General features: G+C 44.2%; 1 protein-coding gene across 1 annotated transcript in view; it reads left to right on the forward strand.

The window, feature by feature from the left end:
* The first annotated feature begins 307 nt into the window (after positions 1-307).
* MCOLN1 (mucolipin TRP cation channel 1) overlaps positions 308-20,368 on the forward strand; it is a 33,509-nt gene continuing 13,448 nt past the window's right edge. The window contains exons 1-5 of the mRNA XM_040346285.1: positions 308-534; positions 12,655-12,851; positions 16,042-16,209; positions 16,998-17,148; positions 19,615-19,681. Of these exons, the coding sequence (XP_040202219.1) occupies positions 477-534; positions 12,655-12,851; positions 16,042-16,209; positions 16,998-17,148; positions 19,615-19,681 (641 nt within the window). The 5' untranslated portion in view covers positions 308-476. The remainder of the gene's footprint in view (positions 535-12,654; positions 12,852-16,041; positions 16,210-16,997; positions 17,149-19,614; positions 19,682-20,368) is intronic.

Raw genomic sequence — 20,368 nt, forward strand, 5'->3', positions numbered from 1 at the left:
CGGTGTTTCCCGAATGCTTGGCAAAACACGTTTTCTGGGCTCTCTTTTGTGTGTTCTGTGAAAGGAACCAAGCATGGCTGACACAGTACAAGACTACTACTACTACTGCTGTGATAGAATGTACACGTTTGTAGGAGTTCCCTCATCTCTACAGCCCGCCATGACACCATGAACAATTGCTTTGTTTATGATTCACTAACAATGGAGCTGAGAGAAATCACTTCGCCAGCAACCACTACAGGGGGCGCATGAGAGAGAAAAAGGGGGCGTGTTTCGGAGGAGCGGCTTAAAGCTCCCAGCTGATGGGCGGAGCCGGGATTGAGTCATATGATCAACCAGAAGCAGGTCAGCTGATAGAAGTAGACGGAGCTGTGGATGTGGATTTGTTTTGGTTCTAATGGGACGGAGGCAGATCGGGAGTCACGGAGATCAGCGGATGAGACAGACGGAGCTCGGAGTGACACACACGCATAGACATGATGGGTTCTCTGTACAGGAGCCGCAGCCTCAGTGACAGCCCGAAACTTCCACCAGGTAGTTCTCCCTTCCACCTCGAGGGCTCCTATATATACAACTCCCTCTATAGGCGTCCTCCAGCACATATATGTGTGTATGTTGGAGGGTTCCTATAGAAGTGTGTGTATGTTGGAGGGCTCCTATAGGTGTGTGTTGGAGGGTTCCTATAGAGGTGTGTGTTGGAGGGTTCCTATAGAGGTGTGTGTGTGTTGGAGGGTTCCTATAGAGGTGTGTGTGTGTTGGAGGGTTCCTATAGAGGTATGTGTGTGTGTGTGTTGGAGGGCTCCTATAGGTGTGTGTTGGAGGGTTCCTATAGAGGTGTGTGTGTGTGTTGGAGGGTTCCTATAGAGGTGTGTGTGTGTGTTGGAGGGTTCCTATAGAGGTGTGTGTGTGTGTTGGAGGGTTCCTATAGAGGTGTGTGTGTGTGTTGGAGGGTTCCTATAGAGGTGTGTGTGTGTGTTGGAGGGTTCCTATAGAGGTGTGTGTGTGTGTTGGAGGGTTCCTATAGAGGTGTGTGTGTGTGTTGGAGGGTTCCTATAGAGGTGTGTGTGTGTGTGGGAGGGTTCCTATAGAGGTGTGTGTGTGTGTTGGAGGGTTCCTATAGAGGTGTGTGTGTGTGTGTTGGAGGGTTCCTATAGAGGTGTGTGTGTGTGTTGGAGGGTTCCTATAGAGGTGTGTGTGTGTGTTGGAGGGTTCCTATAGAGGTGTGTGTGTGTGTTGGAGGGTTCCTATAGAGGTGTGTGTGTGTGTTGGAGGGTTCCTATAGAGGTGTGTGTGTGTGTTGGAGGGTTCCTATAGAGGTGTGTGTGTGTGTTGGAGGGTTCCTATAGAGGTGTGTGTGTTGGAGGGTTCCTATAGAGGTGTGTGTGTGTGTGTGTGTTGGAGGGTTCCTATAGAGGTGTGTGTGTGTTGGAGGGTTCCTATAGAGGTGTGTGTGTGTGTTGGAGGGTTCCTATAGAGGTGTGTGTGTGTGTTGGAGGGTTCCTATAGAGGTGTGTGTGTGTGTTGGAGGGTTCCTATAGAGGTGTGTGTGTGTGTTGGAGGGTTCCTATAGAGGTGTGTGTGTGTGTTGGAGGGTTCCTATAGAGGTGTGTGTGTGTTGGAGGGTTCCTATAGAGGTGTGTGTGTGTGTGTTGGAGGGTTCCTATAGAGGTGTGTGTGTGTGTGTGTGTTGGAGGGTTCCTATAGAGGTGTGTGTGTGTGTGTGTTGGAGGGTTCCTATAGAGGTGTGTGTGTGTGTGTGTGTGTTGGAGGGTTCCTATAGAGGTGTGTGTGTGTGTTGGAGGGTTCCTATAGAGGTGTGTGTGTGTGTGTGTGTGTTGGAGGGTTCCTATAGAGGTGTGTGTGTGTGTTGGAGGGTTCCTATAGAGGTGTGTGTGTGTGTGTGTGTGTGTGTTGGAGGGTTCCTATAGAGGTGTGTGTGTTGGAGGGTTCCTATAGAGGTGTGTGTGTGTGTTGGAGGGTTCCTATAGAGGTGTGTGTGTGTGTTGGAGGGTTCCTATAGAGGTGTGTGTGTGTGTTGGAGGGTTCCTATAGAGGTGTGTGTGTGTGTGTTGGAGGGTTCCTATAGAGGTGTGTGTGTGTGTGTTGGAGGGTTCCTATAGAGGTGTGTGTGTGTGTTGGAGGGTTCCTATAGAGGTGTGTGTGTGTGTTGGAGGGTTCCTATAGAGGTGTGTGTGTGTGTGTTGGAGGGTTCCTATAGAGGTGTGTGTGTGTGTGTTGGAGGGTTCCTATAGAGGTGTGTGTGTGTGTGTGTTGGAGGGTTCCTATAGAGGTGTGTGTGTGTGTTGGAGGGTTCCTATAGAGGTGTGTGTGTGTGTTGGAGGGTTCCTATAGAGGTGTGTGTGTGTGTTGGAGGGTTCCTATAGAGGTGTGTGTGTGTGTTGGAGGGTTCCTATAGAGGTGTGTGTGTGTGTTGGAGGGTTCCTATAGAGGTGTGTGTGTGTGTTGGAGGGTTCCTATAGAGGTGTGTGTGTGTGTTGGAGGGTTCCTATAGAGGTGTGTGTGTGTGTTGGAGGGTTCCTATAGAGGTGTGTGTGTGTGTTGGAGGGTTCCTATAGAGGTGTGTGTGTGTGTGTTGGAGGGTTCCTATAGAGGTGTGTGTGTGTGTTGGAGGGTTCCTATAGAGGTGTGTGTGTGTGTTGGAGGGTCCCTATAGAGGTGTGTGTGTGTGTGTGTGTGTTGGAGGGTTCCTATAGAGGTGTGTGTGTGTGTGTGTGTTGGAGGGTTCCTATAGAGGTGTGTGTGTGTTGGAGGGTTCCTATAGAGGTGTGTGTGTGTGTGTGTTGGAGGGTCCCTATAGAGGTGTGTGTGTGTGTGTGTGTTGGAGGGTTCCTATAGAGGTGTGTGTGTGTTGGAGGGTTCCTATAGAGGTGTGTGTGTTGGAGGGTTCCTATAGAGGTGTGTGTGTGTGTGTGTTGGAGGGTTCCTATAGAGGTGTGTGTGTGTTGGAGGGTTCCTATAGAGGTGTGTGTGTGTGTGTGTTGGAGGGTTCCTATAGAGGTGTGTGTGTGTGTGTGTTGGAGGGTTCCTATAGAGGTGTGTGTGTGTGTGTGTTGGAGGGTTCCTATAGAGGTGTGTGTGTGTGTGTGTTGGAGGGTTCCTATAGAGGTGTGTGTGTGTGTGTGTTGGAGGGTTCCTATAGAGGTGTGTGTGTGTGTTGGAGGGTTCCTATAGAGGTGTGTGTGTGTGTGTTGGAGGGTTCCTATAGAGGTGTGTGTGTGTGTGTTGGAGGGTTCCTATAGAGGTGTGTGTGTGTGTGTGTGTGTGTGTTGGAGGGTTCCTATAGAGGTGTGTGTGTGTGTGTTGGAGGGTTCCTATAGAGGTGTGTGTGTGTGTGTGTGTGTTGGAGGGTTCCTATAGAGGTGTGTGTGTGTGTGTTGGAGGGTTCCTATAGAGGTGTGTGTGTGTGTTGGAGGGTTCCTATAGAGGTGTGTGTGTGTGTGTGTGTGTTGGAGGGTTCCTATAGAGGTGTGTGTGTGTGTGTGTGTTGGAGGGTTCCTATAGAGGTGTGTGTGTGTGTGTGTGTGTGTGTGTGTGTGTGTTGGAGGGTTCCTATAGAGGTGTGTGTGTTGGAGGGTTCCTATAGAGGTGTGTGTGTGTGTGTTGGAGGGTTCCTATAGAGGTGTGTGTGTGTGTGTGTTGGAGGGTTCCTATAGAGGTGTGTGTGTGTGTTGGAGGGTTCCTATAGAGGTGTGTGTGTGTGTGTTGGAGGGTTCCTATAGAGGTGTGTGTGTGTGTTGGAGGGTTCCTATAGAGGTGTGTGTGTGTGTTGGAGGGTTCCTATAGAGGTGTGTGTGTGTGTTGGAGGGTTCCTATAGAGGTGTGTGTGTGTGTTGGAGAGTTCCTATAGAGGTGTGTGTGTGTGTTGGAGGGTTCCTATAGAGGTGTGTGTGTGTGTGTTGGAGGGTTCCTATAGAGGTGTGTGTGTGTGTTGGAGGGTTCCTATAGAGGTGTGTGTGTGTGTTGGAGGGTTCCTATAGAGGTGTGTGTGTGTGTTGGAGGGTTCCTATAGAGGTGTGTGTGTGTGTTGGAGGGTTCCTATAGAGGTGTGTGTGTGTGTTGGAGGGTTCCTATAGAGGTGTGTGTGTGTGTTGGAGGGTTCCTATAGAGGTGTGTGTGTGTGTTGGAGGGTTCCTATAGAGGTGTGTGTGTGTGTTGGGGGGTTCCTATAGAGGTGTGTGTGTGTGTGTTGGAGGGTTCCTATAGAGGTGTGTGTGTGTGTGTTGGAGGGTTCCTATAGAGGTGTGTGTGTGTGTTGGAGGGTTCCTATAGAGGTGTGTGTGTGTGTTGGAGGGTTCCTATAGAGGTGTGTGTGTGTGTGTTGGAGGGTTCCTATAGAGGTGTGTGTGTGTGTGTTGGAGGGTTCCTATAGAGGTGTGTGTGTGTGTGTTGGAGGGCTCCTATAGGTGTGTGTTGGAGGGTTCCTATAGAGGTGTGTGTGTGTGTTGGAGGGTTCCTATAGAGGTGTGTGTGTGTGTGTTGGAGGGTTCCTATAGAGGTGTGTGTGTTGGAGGGTTCCTATAGAGGTGTGTGTGTGTGTGTTGGAGGGTTCCTATAGAGGTGTGTGTGTGTGTGTTGGAGGGCTCCTATAGGTGTGTGTTGGAGGGTTCCTATAGAGGTGTGTGTGTTGGAGGGTTCCTATAGAGGTGTGTGTGTGTGTTGGAGGGTTCCTATAGAGGTGTGTGTGTGTGTTGGAGGGTTCCTATAGAGGTGTGTGTGTGTGTTGGAGGGTTCCTATAGAGGTGTGTGTGTGTGTGTTGGAGGGTTCCTATAGAGGTGTGTGTGTGTGTTGGAGGGTTCCTATAGAGGTGTGTGTGTGTGTGTTGGAGGGTTCCTATAGAGGTGTGTGTGTGTGTGTGTGTGTGTTGGAGGGTTCCTATAGAGGTGTGTGTGTGTGTGTTGGAGGGTTCCTATAGAGGTGTGTGTGTGTGTTGGAGGGTTCCTATAGAGGTGTGTGTGTGTGTGTGTGTGTGTGTGTGTTGGAGGGTTCCTATAGAGGTGTGTGTGTGTGTGTGTTGGAGGGTTCCTATAGAGGTGTGTGTGTGTGTGTGTGTGTTGGAGGGTTCCTATAGAGGTGTGTGTGTGTGTGTGTTGGAGGGTTCCTATAGAGGTGTGTGTGTGTGTTGGAGGGTTCCTATAGAGGTGTGTGTGTGTGTTGGAGGGTTCCTATAGAGGTGTGTGTGTGTGTGTGTGTGTGTGTGTTGGAGGGTTCCTATAGAGGTGTGTGTGTGTGTGTGTGTGTGTTGGAGGGTTCCTATAGAGGTGTGTGTGTGTGTGTGTGTTGGAGGGTTCCTATAGAGGTGTGTGTGTGTGTTGGAGGGTTCCTATAGAGGTGTGTGTGTTGGAGGGTTCCTATAGAGGTGTGTGTGTGTGTTGGAGGGTTCCTATAGAGGTGTGTGTGTGTGTGTGTGTGTGTGTTGGAGGGTTCCTATAGAGGTGTGTGTGTGTGTGTGTTGGAGGGTTCCTATAGAGGTGTGTGTGTGTGTGTGTGTGTTGGAGGGTTCCTATAGAGGTGTGTGTGTGTGTGTTTGTGTGTTGGAGGGTTCCTATAGAGGTGTGTGTGTGTGTGTGTGTGTTGGAGGGTTCCTATAGAGGTGTGTGTGTGTGTGTGTGTGTGTTGGAGGGTTCCTATAGAGGTGTGTGTGTGTGTGTGTGTGTGTGTTGGAGGGTTCCTATAGAGGTGTGTGTGTGTGTGTGTGTTGGAGGGTTCCTATAGAGGTGTGTGTGTGTGTGTGTTGGAGGGTTCCTATAGAGGTGTGTGTGTGTGTGTGTGTGTTGGAGGGTTCCTATAGAGGTGTGTGTGTGTGTGTTGGAGGGTTCCTATAGAGGTGTGTGTGTGTGTTGGAGGGTTCCTATAGAGGTGTGTGTGTGTGTGTGTGTGTGTGTGTGTGTGTATTTGCACATTGATATCTACTAATAACGTTCAGTAGGTGGATTTCGTGCTGTTTTATAGTGATATCTGACCCTGTTTTTCATGGCTTTGTTGTCCTGGGTGCGCACCTTTAAACCTCCCAGATGTGCCCCAAACCCTGCACCTTTACACCTCCAGGTGAGCCCCCCCAAACCCCACATATGCCCCAAACCCTGAACCTTTACACCTCCAGATGAGCCCCCCCAAACCCCACATGTGCCCCAAACCCTGCACCTTTACTCCTCCAGATGAGCCCCCCCAAACGTGCCCCAAACCCTGCACCTTTACACCGCCCTGATGAGCCCCCCAAACCCCAGATGTGCCCCAAACCCTGCACCTTTACACCTCCAGATGTGCCCCAAACCCTGCACCTTTACACCTCCTGATGTGCCCCAAACCTTGCACCTTTACACCTCCCAGATGAGCCCCCCAAACCTTGCACCTTTGAGCCCCCCAAACCTCAGATGAGACCCTTAAACCCCTCACCCTCCGATGAGCCTAAACACTTAAGTAATATGTACATTCTAGAGAAAACAATTAAAGAAACAGAAATCTGCTCATTTTCAATCAGGTATCCGTATGGTCCCCTTACTGCTTATAGTGTTTCTATTCTGACTTCAGTGTACTTAATCACATGTTCAAAATGCACAATCTATAATATAAAGAGTAGAGTGGTTCATTATAGCTGTTGGATTAGATTTGTGGACGTTGGTTAGTTATCTTGAATATCCCATCAGGCCAGATTCACAAAGAGATACGACGGTGTATCTCCTAAAAGGCTGTCGTATCTCTGATTTCCGTCGGTCGTATCCATGCGACTGATTCATAGAATCAGTTACGCATAAATATGCCTGAGATCAGACAGGTGTAAGTGACTTACACCGTCGGATCTTAGGCTGCAATTCCAGGCCAGCTACTAGGTTCGCGAATACGGATGGACGTAATTTATGTAAACGTCGAAACCAATGACGTCCTTGCGACGTCATTTGGAGCAATGCACTCTGGGAAAATTTCAGGAAGGCGCATGCGCTGTTCGATCGGCGCGGGGACGCGCCTGATTTGAATAGTACACTCCCCCTAGCCGCGTAATTTGAATTCCGCCGGGGGATTTACGATGCGCCGCCGCAAGTTTTGAGGTAAGTGCTTTGTGAATCAAGCACTCTCCTCAAACTTGCGGCGGCGGATTGTAAATCAGATGGGTTACGCGGATCTAAAGATCCGCTAACCTATCTGAATCTGGCCCATCTTCTCTCCTTTTTTTATTTTTATTTTTTTTCATTTTCCCCTTTTCATATTTTGGATCCCCACTCTATCCTCTTTTTTTTTTTTTCTATTTTGTTGTGACACAACATTGACTTGTTTTGGAGCTTCCCTAAAGTGGTTCCCACCACAAATAAGTGGGCTCTGGTGGGGTAGGAGCTTGGCGTAGGGTTCAAATTTTCAGGGTTGTGGTGGTTGATATATATATATATATTATTTTTCAGCAGTAGCATTCTTGTTCCTTTTTCTAAGAGAAATTCCCAAAACATGTCCTGTTGGAGGTACTTAACCACTTGCCGGCCATCCGCTCTCCTGTGCGAATTCCTGTAGCTGTATGGTGGCTTGCACAGGCGCATTGGCGGGTGGGTTCTCCCGGGTCGGGCCGACTCTTTCTCCACCGGCAACCCACAATTGCCTAGTAGAGGCAGAACAAGGATCTGCCAGTGTAAACATGCGGATCCCTGTTCTGACAAGAGACATGACAGAGATCTACTGTTACCAGTGATCGGGAACCGTGATCTATATCATGTCCCAATGTGCCCACCCCCCTACAGTTAGAACATGCTGAGGGAACACACTTATCCCCTTGATCGCCCCTAGTGTTAACCCCTTCCCTGCCAGTGTAATTTTTTACATTGATCAGTGCAGTAATGTCACAACACTGATCAATGTAGTAATGTCACTGGTCCCCAAAAAGTGTAATATGGGGTCATCTTTGTCTGCCACAGTCCCGCTAAAAATGGCAGATCGCTGCCATTGCCGATAAAAACAATAAAAAAAGTTGAACCACTTGCCGCCCTTCCTATTACAAAAAGACGGTGGCAAAGTGGTTTCAATATCCTGACCCGACGTCATATGACGTCTTCAGGATATTGAGACGCTGAACGCCCACATCGCGGCGATTGTTGTTGCGGGGTGTCAGTCTGATCTAGGTAAAGAGTTTATGACGGAGACTCTTTACCACGTGATCAGCCGTGTCCAATCACGGCTGATCACGATGTAAACAAGAAGAGCCATTGTTCATCTTTTCCTCACTCGCGTCTGTCAGACGCGAGTAGGGGAGAGTCGATCGGCTGCTACTCTGACAGGTGGGTCTGTGCTGATCGAAAATTGGTCTGGCAGGAAGGTGTATAAGTGCCCTGTATTGAAGTGGTTAAAGTCACCCTCAGCCCTAAATTCACATTGATGCAATTTGACATGTCAAATTGCATGCCAAATCGGCGGCAATGGCACCGATTCCCAAAAGTAGTTTCTGTACTACTTTTGGTGATATTATTTATTATTATATATTTTTTTGGGGGTACAATTTGCAGAAACCCGCACAGATGTCTCTGGAATCGGGACTGACATGCGAGAATGAAATCGTGCAAGTTCAGCTGAACTCGCACAATTTCTATCCCATAGTTTTGCGCAAACCAATATATATATATATATATATATATATATATATATATATATATATATATATATATATATATATATATATATATATATATATATAAATTTTTTTGAGGTGATCAAAAGGAAAGCTCTATTTGTGAGAGAAATAGGAGGACGTCAATTTTAAGTACATCATCGCACGACTGCACAATTGTCATTTAAAGCGACGCAGTGCCGTATTGCAAAAAAATGGCCTGGTTATTAAGGGGGCAAATCCTTCCGGTAGTTAAGGACAGAGTTGAGAGCCACTGCTTAGGCTAATAAACTAGTTTTGTCTGCAATGAAAACCTCTAACCTACAGAAACGTGCAGAGATACGTTGCATCTGATTCTGTAGTGTGAACTTCCTTACTGTTACCAAAGATAATCGGGAGCAAATGCAACGCCTCTAAAAACCATGACTCGGCAAGTATGTGTTCTCATGTCACCTTCTGTATTCATAGCTGAGGTCAGGGAGAGAGATGATCACTGGGACATTTACCAACATGACTCTGATCTCTAATTTATCTTAGTAGGTTTTAATTTCTCCATTTCCAACTGAGACATCAACATTTGTTTGCCATTTTTATATTATTTACTTATAATCTTTATACATATTTAGGGCTGCAACTAACGATTATTTTCATAATCGATTAGTTGGCTGATTATTGTTTAGATTAATCAGATAATAGCCTTAAAAAAAAATTTGCATTTTTAAAAATAAAATTGGGCCAATTTGTTGTTGGGCCAATTACAAAACACAAATTGCCGCAAAACACATAACATGCTTTTCTGCAGCTTCTCCATTGAAGTATATTGAAGCAAAAAAAAACAAAAAACGATTGCACTGTTTTGCGTTAAACTCCTTGCCCTTTCCAAATATGCAGCGGCGGAAAAAAAAATCATGGATGTGAACGTGTCCCATAGGAAAAACTTGTAAATGAAACTGTTTCTGCAAAAAGCACCCAAAAATGTTTTGTTACATAATGGGGTTAAAAAACAAAAATAAGTACAAAAAGAGCAAATAATCGCTACTGTAAGGGGATCATTTTTGTACTGTGGGACAGTGAAAGTAATATTTACAGTAGCGATTTGCTTTTTTTTTGTACTATAAAGGGCTAATTTAAGTTTTTTTAACCCCATTATGTTACTGGCCGATTAATCGATTATGAAAATTGTAATCGATTATTTTTATTGATTTAGTTGTCGAATAATCGATTATTTGTTTCGGCCCTATACATATTCCAGACTTTCCCACTTGTGTAATATTTCTCTCATTCTGTAATGAATATTTCCCTTATTATTGATAATAGCAGCACGACAAGGACATGGTTTTCTTTGTAGATTGTCATAGTTCTTTAGGCTACATACAGTCGTGGCCGAAATTTTATTTTGAGAATGACAAATATTAATTTTCACAAAGACTGCTGCTTCAGTGTTTATTAAGATTGCAATTTGTATATACTCCAGAATGTTATGGAGAGTGTTCAGATAAATTGGAATTACGTGCAAAGTCCCTCTTTACCATGAAAATTAACTTAAAGGGGTTGTAAAGGGAGTTTTTGTTTTTTGTTTTTTCTTAATGGGTTCCTTTAAGCTAGTGCATTGTTGGTTCACTTACATTTTCCTTCGATTTCCCTTCTAAATGTTTTTTTTCTTTGTCTGAATTTCTCACTTCCTGTTGCTCCTCAGTAAGCTTGCCCCCATCATCTGAGCCGTTCTGGCTTGGGGTTAGTCGGCATGTTTGCCCCCTCCCTTGGGACTACATCTCTGCGGGGAGACGCTGTGTTCAGCAGTAAATGATCCTCACCCCATTCATGTGTGGGGTTGCTTCTCAGTCAAGGTAGTGGGCTCACTCACAATTTTGAACACAGCCATTTATAAAGTAAGGTACAAAAAACATCCTCCAAGAGCAACTTCCGCCAACCATCCAAGAACAGTTTGGAGACGAAAAATGCCTTTTCCAGCATGATGGAGCACCTTGCCATAAGGCCAAAGTGATAACCAAGTGGCTTGGGGAACAAAACAGTGAAATTTTGGGTCCATAGCCAGGAAACTCCCCAGACCTTAATCCTATTGAGAAATAGTGGTCAATCCTCAAGAGGCAGGTGGGAGAGAAAAATAAAATGCCCTACAAATACTGATAAAGTCCAAGCATTGCTTATGCCAGAATAGGCTGCAATCAGTCAGGATGCGGCCCAGAAGTTGATTGACGGATTGCCAGGGCGAATTGCAGAGGTCTTGAAAAAGTATCAACACTGCAAATATTGATTCTTTTTATAAACTTAATGTCAATGCCTTTTTGATACTTATGAAATGCTTGTAATTTATACTTCAGTATAGCATAGTGACATCTGACAAAAAGATCTAAAAACACTAAGGCAACAGACTTTGAAACGTAATATTTGTGTCATTCTTAAAACTTTTGGCCACGGCTGTGTCTGTTAGTTATATGCAGCCTGTGTTGGCTCATGATTGGCCAGCAGAACCGGAATGGCCTGTGCCACCTGCCCACAGGTCACCAACTGCCCTTCCAAGGCAGCCTAAAGGGGTGTGTTTTTTTATTTATTTGTTTTATTCAACCCGTGGGTTTAACATAAAAAAGACTTGATTCCCCCATCCACACACTTGTAGATGGGGGGGGGGGGGGGATCCTCCTGCTTTTGTATTCTACAGCTGCGCATCCTCACTGATCTCACAATTCGATTAAATTTCACGATTACTCCCCATGGTTTTCATCAAAAATCCATTAAATGCCGCCTCACCAGTGCCTGGATGGATCATACACAGCGGGCATCTACCGCTATGTCACAGAGCTTTGCTTTGAATATCTTGGCACACCCGTCCTCCTCCAGCGACTGCTGTAACAAAGTCCTGCCTCATAGACTGAGTCTTGTGTTAGACGGAATACTGAATCTGTGTTTCGTCTATCACAGGCGGCCCGGTCTAGGAAATATTCAGATCAAAGCTCCCGACACTGGTGAGCGGTCGCCCTGGGTAAGTTCAGTGAGATAGTCGGAGGGGAAGATTCTTGACAGAGGCATGCCGGGGTGATGTCATCGGTGCAATTGCGATTCAGCCTTTCTCCGCATCAATGCTGAATCGCGATTCATCAATTCAACTATTGTTTTCATTAAGGCACAGGGGCACGTTGCATGAATAAACCAAGGGGATGGTGTAAATTTTAACTTGGGTTAACAACCACTTTAAAGCATAACTCCATGTTTACTTTCACTTCATAAAGTTTGTTTGGGCCAAGCTGGCCCAAGCAAACCTATTTCCTTCACTAATGGCTGAATAAGCTGTATGTAGCCTCGGCTCCATATAATATACATCACTGTGTTCCAACAATAGGACAGCGACTTCCCAATTGCTGCTGGAACAAAATCGAATGGTGGTTTTATTTTTTTAGCCCAGCGTTTGGTGCTTTTAATGGCTGCCCATCGCTCCCGATGTGAATGGATCCTTAGGGGTTGATTTGCTGAAACTGGAGAGTGCAAACCCTAGTGCAGCTGTGCATGGTAGCCAATCGGATTCTAACTTCAGATTGTTAAACTTTTACCAGAAAACCTGGAAGCTGATTGGTATCTATGCAGAGCTGCACCAAATTTTACACACTCCAGTTTTAATAAATTAACCCTTTAATGTTTATCCTTATGTGCAGAATAACATTAAACAGATAAAGGGACACTATGGGGTTGATTTACTAACAGCAAACAGGCTGTTCATGGGAAGTTGTACAGTGCATGGGGAATTTAGTGAATGTGGTGAAATTTCAGTTTGTATAGAATACCCAATCGCAAGGAACATGGAAAAAAAACGCTTTTAATTGCATATGATGGAAGTCAACAGAGCATGGGGGCGGGAACTACCTTGCAAAGTGCATAGTCTGTTTGCCTTTAACAAATCGACTCAAAGAGGGTAAACCCGACAACCAAACACTTTTTCGGGAATGGGTAGTAGTAGTATTGGCACTCTCTGTATGTATATGTTTGTTTTGGTATTCTGTATCTTGTTTCTCATCTCTATTCTACCTCTTGCTTGCAGTTGAACGCCAGCGCCTTTTGTCACCATCTCCATGTTATGGCACTGCGGTGTGTGACCGGGCCAGTGCAGAGGAGATCCAGCTCCGGCGTCGGCTGAAATATTTCTTCATGAGTCCGTGTGATAAGTTCAGAGCCAAGGGAAGGAAACCCTACAAATTGGCCTTGCAGCTTATCAAGATCCTTATGGTCACCGTGCAGGTACTGTGCTAACCGTGTCATTGCTTCATTAGAACTGGCCTTATTAGTCTTTTTATTATACTTTGGTCTAAAATAACTTGGATTAGGTGTCAGACTCCAGTGCCATTCTAAAAATTAGGGCTGCAACCAACGATTATTTTCATAATCGAATAGTTGGCCGATTATTGTTTTGATTAATCGAATAATGGCCTTATGGGCCAATTTGTTGTTGGGCAGATTACAAAACACAAATTTGCAGCAAAAACACATTACATGTTTTTCTGCAGCTTCTCCATTGAAGTATATTGAACCAAAAAAAAGAAAATGGCACCGTTTTGCGTTAAAAAGTCCTTGCCCTTTCCAAATATGCAGCAGCTGAAAAAAAATCATGGATGTGAACGTGTCCCATAGGAAAACATTAAATGAACTGTAGTGTTTCTGCAAAAAGCACCAAAAAACAGGTGTGACCCCGGCCTGAGATGTTTAGTGACATAATGGGTTTTAGTAACATAATGGGGTTAAAAGAAACAAAAATAAGTACAAAAAGAGCAAATAATCGCTACTGTAAGGTTTTTTTTTTTTTTTTTTACTGTGGGACACAAAGTAATATTTACAGTAGCGATTTGCCTTTTTGTACTATAAAGAGCTAATTTTAGTTGTTTTAACCCCATTATGTTACTGGCCGATTAATCGATTTAATAATATCAGTGACAATATTTTAAAGTGCATATAGCGATATAGAAAATGTGGTAGATGGTGCACGATTATTAGAGCATATAATAATGGTCAGTAATATAATATCGTATAGTCCTTAAACGCAATGAAGGTTTGATCAATTGTCCAATTAGTAGTCCACTAGCACTAGCGGCAGCAACCCTAAAGCAGAAGCAAGCGCTGGAAATATTGTAGAAAAAGAAAGATGTGCCAATCTAAGTGCAGTAAGCAGATTTAATCCACAAATAATATGTCAGGCAGCCAAATGACTACTCAAACATGGGAGGTAAAAAGGCATGTAAAAGATGATGCAGGCCCGATGTCACTACAGGTGGTCAGCAGTTCCTAGGTTCCAGTCCACATTCGTAGAAGCACTGAAGAGTAGGAGCATGAAACGGCGGAGGCTGTGAAACGCGTCATCCCATTGGCTGGCCCGGTCCCCCACGTCACTTCCGGTGCGACGACGGAACGTTGCGCTCCACGCTGACACGCACGCTGTCTCGAGCGGCGCATCTGGCTCCCTGCTTCCCCGTGGCTCCCTGAGGTTCCTGAGACACTGGACCCCCGGTACATCCAGCGCTACAGTTATACCTTGCACACCAGTGCTCCTACGAATGTGGACCAGAACCTAGGAACTGCTGACCACCTGTAGTGACATCGGGCCTGCATCACCTTTTACATGCCTTTTTACCTCTCATGTTTGTGAGTAGTCATTTGGCTGTCTGTGATATGTTATTTGTGTATTAAATCTCCTGCTTGCTGCACTTAGATTGGCGCATCTTTCTTTTTCTACAATATAGCGATATAGTTCTGCTGGTAGTGTAATGATCCACACTCACCGAATGTGGTGGACTTCTTTTTCCTTATAACAAAAGCAGTCTGTCGTGCTTGCAGGTCATTAATGGGGACCAATCCCAATGCGATGACCTCCATAGAATTCGGGGCCACTAGCTATAGCCAGCATTGATGATTTGTGGAAAAACCCGTCTGGCAGGTTGTACAGAAGTTGGTTAAAGTGGAATGTCCATCCTCCGTCCCCCTAATTACGTCAGCTGCTACAAAAATTGAAGCTACTGGCTTTTATAATAAGTTACTTACTGCTGCGTGTTACCACCATTATGGATATGAGATCCAGAGTAATCACAGCCCCCTCTGGAGCTGTGGGGCTGATCCTGCAGCCTCCTGAGATGGGTGACCTGTCCCAGGAGGATGTGGGTCGGTGAGAATTGAAAAAGTGGGATCAAGTATACAATAATGTAATTTATTACGATATGCACGGTTTTAAAAAGTTGCAAAATTGTTATTGGGTATTTAGATTTGTTTTACCCTTGGGTGTGAAGGGGTTAAGTACGTTTAGTTTCTAATAATACAATATAAAGAGATTTCTTCAGTGATCTCCGTCTGATATGCTAGCAATGGTAAGCCAGAAGCGGAGCCTACATATTGAATTTGTGAATATAGAAACTCCCATGTACATAAACAAAAAGTACATTTATGTAAAATTGTAGCCATGGCATTAATACCAAAATTTGTGCTGCATAGCCGACAACAACTTTTCTGTATTTGCATATGGTATGGCAGCCCCTTCATTCACATTGGTGTTGGCTTGAGTATTGATCTGTGCATTGTGTGAGGTAGGTGAAGAAGACTCGCATGTCTCATACCCAGAGGCCCCTTATTTTTCTGCAGGAGTGGGCCTGGACATTGGGTAAGTTAATACACTGGAAGGTGGCTTTTAAAGGAGTATAGCCAAAGCTCGTTTGGCTATACTTCTCCTGTGGGTTACAGGAGTGCAGTTCGTTCTGCACTCGTGTGACTCCTTTTCAACAGACAGCGGGTTGAATCCGGCTGTCTGACAGAGCCAGTCCAGGCTGGGGAAAGATTGAGACAATGGTGGGATCCGCCCACAACCCTGGGCTGGCACCTGGCTCAGCCTCTCGGCAAAAGCAGACCGCACCGGTGACTGATGGTCACCAGATCTCTCTGTTCGTGGAGCTCTGAGATCCGAGTGATCAGCAGTGTTTGATCGCTCAGTTCTCAGTGTTGGATCCGACGGGGGACAGATGCAGCATTGGACCCATGCTGCATCCACCTAGGTAGTATGATTTATTTTATTTTTTTTAAAAGGGGAAAAAAACATCCCTTCTCTTTTAATGCCGTGGTGAGAGGTTTTCTTTATGCACTTATCTAAAACGAAGTATGTTTTTTTTTATCTATATCTATATCTATATCTATCTATATCTATATCTATCACTGACACACACACACGCTGAATCAGGATTTTTTGACAAGTGTGTAGGGATCAGTGTCTATATGCTGACTTGGCAAAATGTCTTTCTCTCTGTAGACATGAAAGCAGCTTGCAGCTGGTGATGGGGGTGCATGTGCTCCACCCTGACTCCTCTCTTGGCATATCTGAGTGTACAAGAAGACTTTATTAACAATTGTTCAAATCCTTGTCGTATGTGACCATACATTTTACTTCTGTCTATTGCAGCTAATCCTGTTTGGCCTCAGTAACCAGATGGTGGTGCAGTTTAGGGAGGAGAACACCGTGGCTTTCAAGCATCTTTTCCTAAAGGACTACACAGATGATTCCGATAAAACCTTTGCTGTCTACACCCAGAACGATGTGTATGAGTATCTGAACTATGCCGTGGAGCAGGTTAGCATGGCTGATGATTGCATTGTCATATAGAAGGGTTAAATTCCATAGTTGCCTGCTGCAAATTTAAAATGCAAACCTGAAAACCACCATAAGGAGCATAACTTACAGTTTGCATGATGTGTGACTTGTGTTAACTCTTCTTGTTTAAGGACAGAGCTTTATCTTTCCTGACCCTCTGCCCTGGTGCAATCGGTTTTATTACAGCTAAAGGACTGTCACATTCTGTGAATGGAGGGGGGGTACAGCAATCGATCATCTGTCTGTCCCCCTCCCGTGTCATTCATAGAAGCTGTACTACAGCTCCTATGAATGGTGGATTGGGCAAAGAAATAGTCAATCTCTTGAGAGCTCCTAACATGCCTTTGGGGGGGCATTGCAGGCCCAAGTAGATTACTACTAAAAAGGAACCCTTAATACTAACTGTAGGATATGTCCCTTGTGCTGTTTTTTCTGTTTGGTTTTAGCTTAGACGTGAGTCTACTGCATTTTAAAATCTGGAATAACGCTTATAGAAGGCGTGCATAATTTTTTAAGTTAAATTGTCATTTTACGGTATTCCATTTTAGAACATTTTATATCAAAACTGCACACTCGCTTCCTTTTGTTTCGAAACTGACAGCATGCAGTATTGTAATTGCCTCAAGTGTCTAGGGTTTTATTTTAATTTTTTTCCCTTTTTGTTTTATATTTGTTCAGAAAATATAGCGGCATTTGTATTTAACAACTTGTAAGTAAACCATTGTGTCTATATATTTATAGAGCTTTCACTTTATTTTTACCAACAGTACCTCTCCTTCCCTAACCAAACTACGGCTCGCTATGCTTATGTTCAACCCTTCAATAAATCGGCGCTTTCTGTCTGTCAGCAATATTATCGCAAGGGCCACATTGATCCTGCTAATGATACCTTCAATATTGATCCAAAAGTCGTTACAGGTAAAGAGGGGGGGAGGGGCCTTTAATTACACTTGGCAGCTAGTATTCGATATTAACTGGCATGCCATGTGTACAGCATTGTGTGACCCGGAGCTCTAAAAACTGGCACTGGTGTCGCTAACATTTCTGCATTAGCACAGAGAAGAATTCTCTACAGTTTTCTTTGTCCCTCAACTTATCCCAAAACTGTTGGTACAACTGTGTGTGGTGGTTGATTTCTGCTGCATAGGCAATTGCAAAAGGCCAATACCAAGTCAATTTCAAGTACACGCAATGTTTGCTTTTGAAGAAATAATTTTACGATTTAAAGCGGAGCTCCACCCTAAAGTGGAACTCACGCTGATCCGAACCCGCCCCCCCTACGGTGTCACATTTGACACCTTTCAGGGGGGAGGGGGGTGCAGATACCTGTCTAAAGACAGGTATTTGCACCCACTTCCGGCCACAGGTCTCAGGCAAAAGACGGGTTTTTCCAGACTTCCCGTCTGTCCCCCGTTGTGTGCTGGGAACACTCGGCTCCCGGCACACAGCGTGTGAGCCAATCGGCGGGCGCAGCGCGACTCGCGCATGCGCAGTAGGGAACCGGGTAGTGAAGCTGGAGCGCTTCACTTCCTGGTTCCCTCACTGAGGATGGCGGGGGGAGCAGCAGAGACGAGCGATCGCTCCTCCTCTGCTGCGGACGGTGCTGGACTCCAGGACAGGTAAGTGTCTTAATATTAAAAGTCAGTAGCTGCTGGCTTTTAATAATTTTTATTTTTTTACTGGCACATCCGCTTTAATGATTACATGGCTGCATTTGTGCCTTTTTTTTTTTTTTTTAAATATAAAAATCTTTCAAGTTTAGCTGTGTTCAAATCTGTGTTCACCTTTTTTGATTTTCTCCCAAAAAGGTGAACTAACCCTTTGAAATCTACTGTGTTTCTAAACATGGAGGCTGGTTTCACACTGGTGCGACCAGACGTGGCATGTGATTCGCACACATTGCTGTACAGATCGCATGCGATGTCTGTGTGATTAAAATTCAGCTTTACAGTTTATGGCTGAATTTGCATTGCATTTGGACCCAGGTCAATGGTCAGTTAGGGGTTGGGGTTTTCCCTTGAATAAGGCTAGGATTTAGGAATTGGCACAGGGACCTCCCCCAGAGGTCAAAGGTCAGAAGGCAGGTTCCCAAAGGTCACAGGGCGTGGCTGACCCACCCCCACCAAAGTGTGTACCGCCTACCCCAACTAAGTTGGGCAATGAACAAGTCAGGGAAAGCGTATTGGTACAGGGAAAAAAAAGAAACCTTTTTGGTTTACACTGGAATCTGATTGCATGCCTGTTCACACTCATGCGATCCAATTCCTGCACCATTTCACAGTTCGCACTGCAATCTGCAAAAGAATCTGGGGTTGTCATTAACTTTACATCTGCAGCAGTTTGCAGAGGGCAGTGTGAACCTGCATGGGAATCGTTCTGGTTCCCGCATTGCACAAGTATGAACTCAGCCTTAAAGTCTAAAGGCAAAACCTTCTTTTATTTTTATTTTTTTAACTCGGGTATTCGTTAATTGCCTGCCTTCATTTGCTAACTTTTTTTTTTTTTTTTTTTTTATATTTCTATAGCTGCAGTGTTTTTTTTATTGGACTTTATGGAAAACCCTGAAAGATTTGCATCACACTGTCCCAGTTGCGCATGGAATTTAATGCTAATACAAAATTGTTGCTACTTGAGCCACGTGTGTGGCAATGCCACACAAACATCGGGAGGCTATAAAACAGAAAATGCAGGGTATCCCTCGAAGAAATTATATACTGGTCCGTGGCAGTATCCATATTTATTTTGAAAGCAAATGCAGTCTGAGGAGTGTGATGTAATTATACCTTCTATGTATTTTAACCAGTTGTGGATACTGGGCATGCTGCACATGCCTGGGAAAATTCATTGAAATAAATAGGACGCTTGTAGTGCGCCCTGATGTTTTGTCTCCATATTTTTCTAGCCATTCTCTGGTGTCGAAATGTTAGGCTAGGTTCACAGTAACACAAGACAATCAATTTACCATGGTTTCCTATGGGTCCTGTTTATATCTATGCAGTTTCCCGCAGTGCATTTTTGGAAGAGCAACACAAACGGTTTTATATAATATAAATTAACCCTTCACCCCCAATCGGCCCTAATCTTTATATTCCCTTCCCTCCCAAATCATTTTCCTGCTAATTTGTATTTCATTTATGTTTCTAATCATTAATAGATTGAATTTAATAATCTATAATGAGAAAGCCTTGTTTGTTCTGAGGGGGGGAAAAAAAAATCACTTTTTCTTTTATCTTGAATAATTACAAAGTTATTGGCAAATAAACAGCCAGATAGCCTGCAAGTATTGCTCTGGTCCATAGGGAGTGTACAGGTGTGACTGAATTGGCTTAATATGTCTGATGCACATAATAATGGTGCCCTTCCCTTTTTTTTCTCGCCCTCCAGATTGTGTATACGCAGATCCCGGTGACTCCAGTCAGAGCTACAAAAATTTTACCATAAAGTTTCACAAGTAAGTGTAACTCTCCAGACTTTGGTTTATTTCTTCTTCTGTTTGCTAGGCCAAATAAAAGTGCAATATAACAATAGTCAAAATGTAAGCGGAAACTCTTCTGTGAGATATACACAGTTCAAATCCTATAATCTTTATTAACACTGAATGTGTGTGGGTTTTTTTTTTTTTTTTTGTGTGTGGAAACCGATACCGAAAGTGATTTATTTTTTTATACAGGCGATTGTCAGACTGCAGGGACATGGTACAGGAGATCAATGCAGTCTGCCAGTCATACAGCCTGCCACCAGTGGATATAAACACACACACATATTACATATATATATATATATATATATATATATATATATATATATATATATATATATATATATATATATATATATATATATATATATATATATATATATATATATAAAAAAATTCTCCTCGGTTAACATTTTAACAGATTTTGTTAAAAAAAACAGCTGGTATGTTGCTCACGTTTAAGTGACACCCTGATGAAGTCACGTGGGTGTGACGATACACGTCGGGATTAAGCAATAGGCTACCGGATGTTACACGAGAGTACGAGCTTGTACATGTTGGTTTTGGTCACTGAAAAGTGAGTAACACACCAGCTGTTTTTATAACAAAATCGGTTAAAACGTTATGACTAGGGTTGTCCCGATACCACTTTTTTAGGAC

The sequence above is a fragment of the Rana temporaria genome, chromosome 3 (assembly GCF_905171775.1).
Source record: "Rana temporaria chromosome 3, aRanTem1.1, whole genome shotgun sequence".
In the NCBI taxonomy this organism is placed as follows: Eukaryota; Metazoa; Chordata; class Amphibia; order Anura; family Ranidae; genus Rana; species Rana temporaria.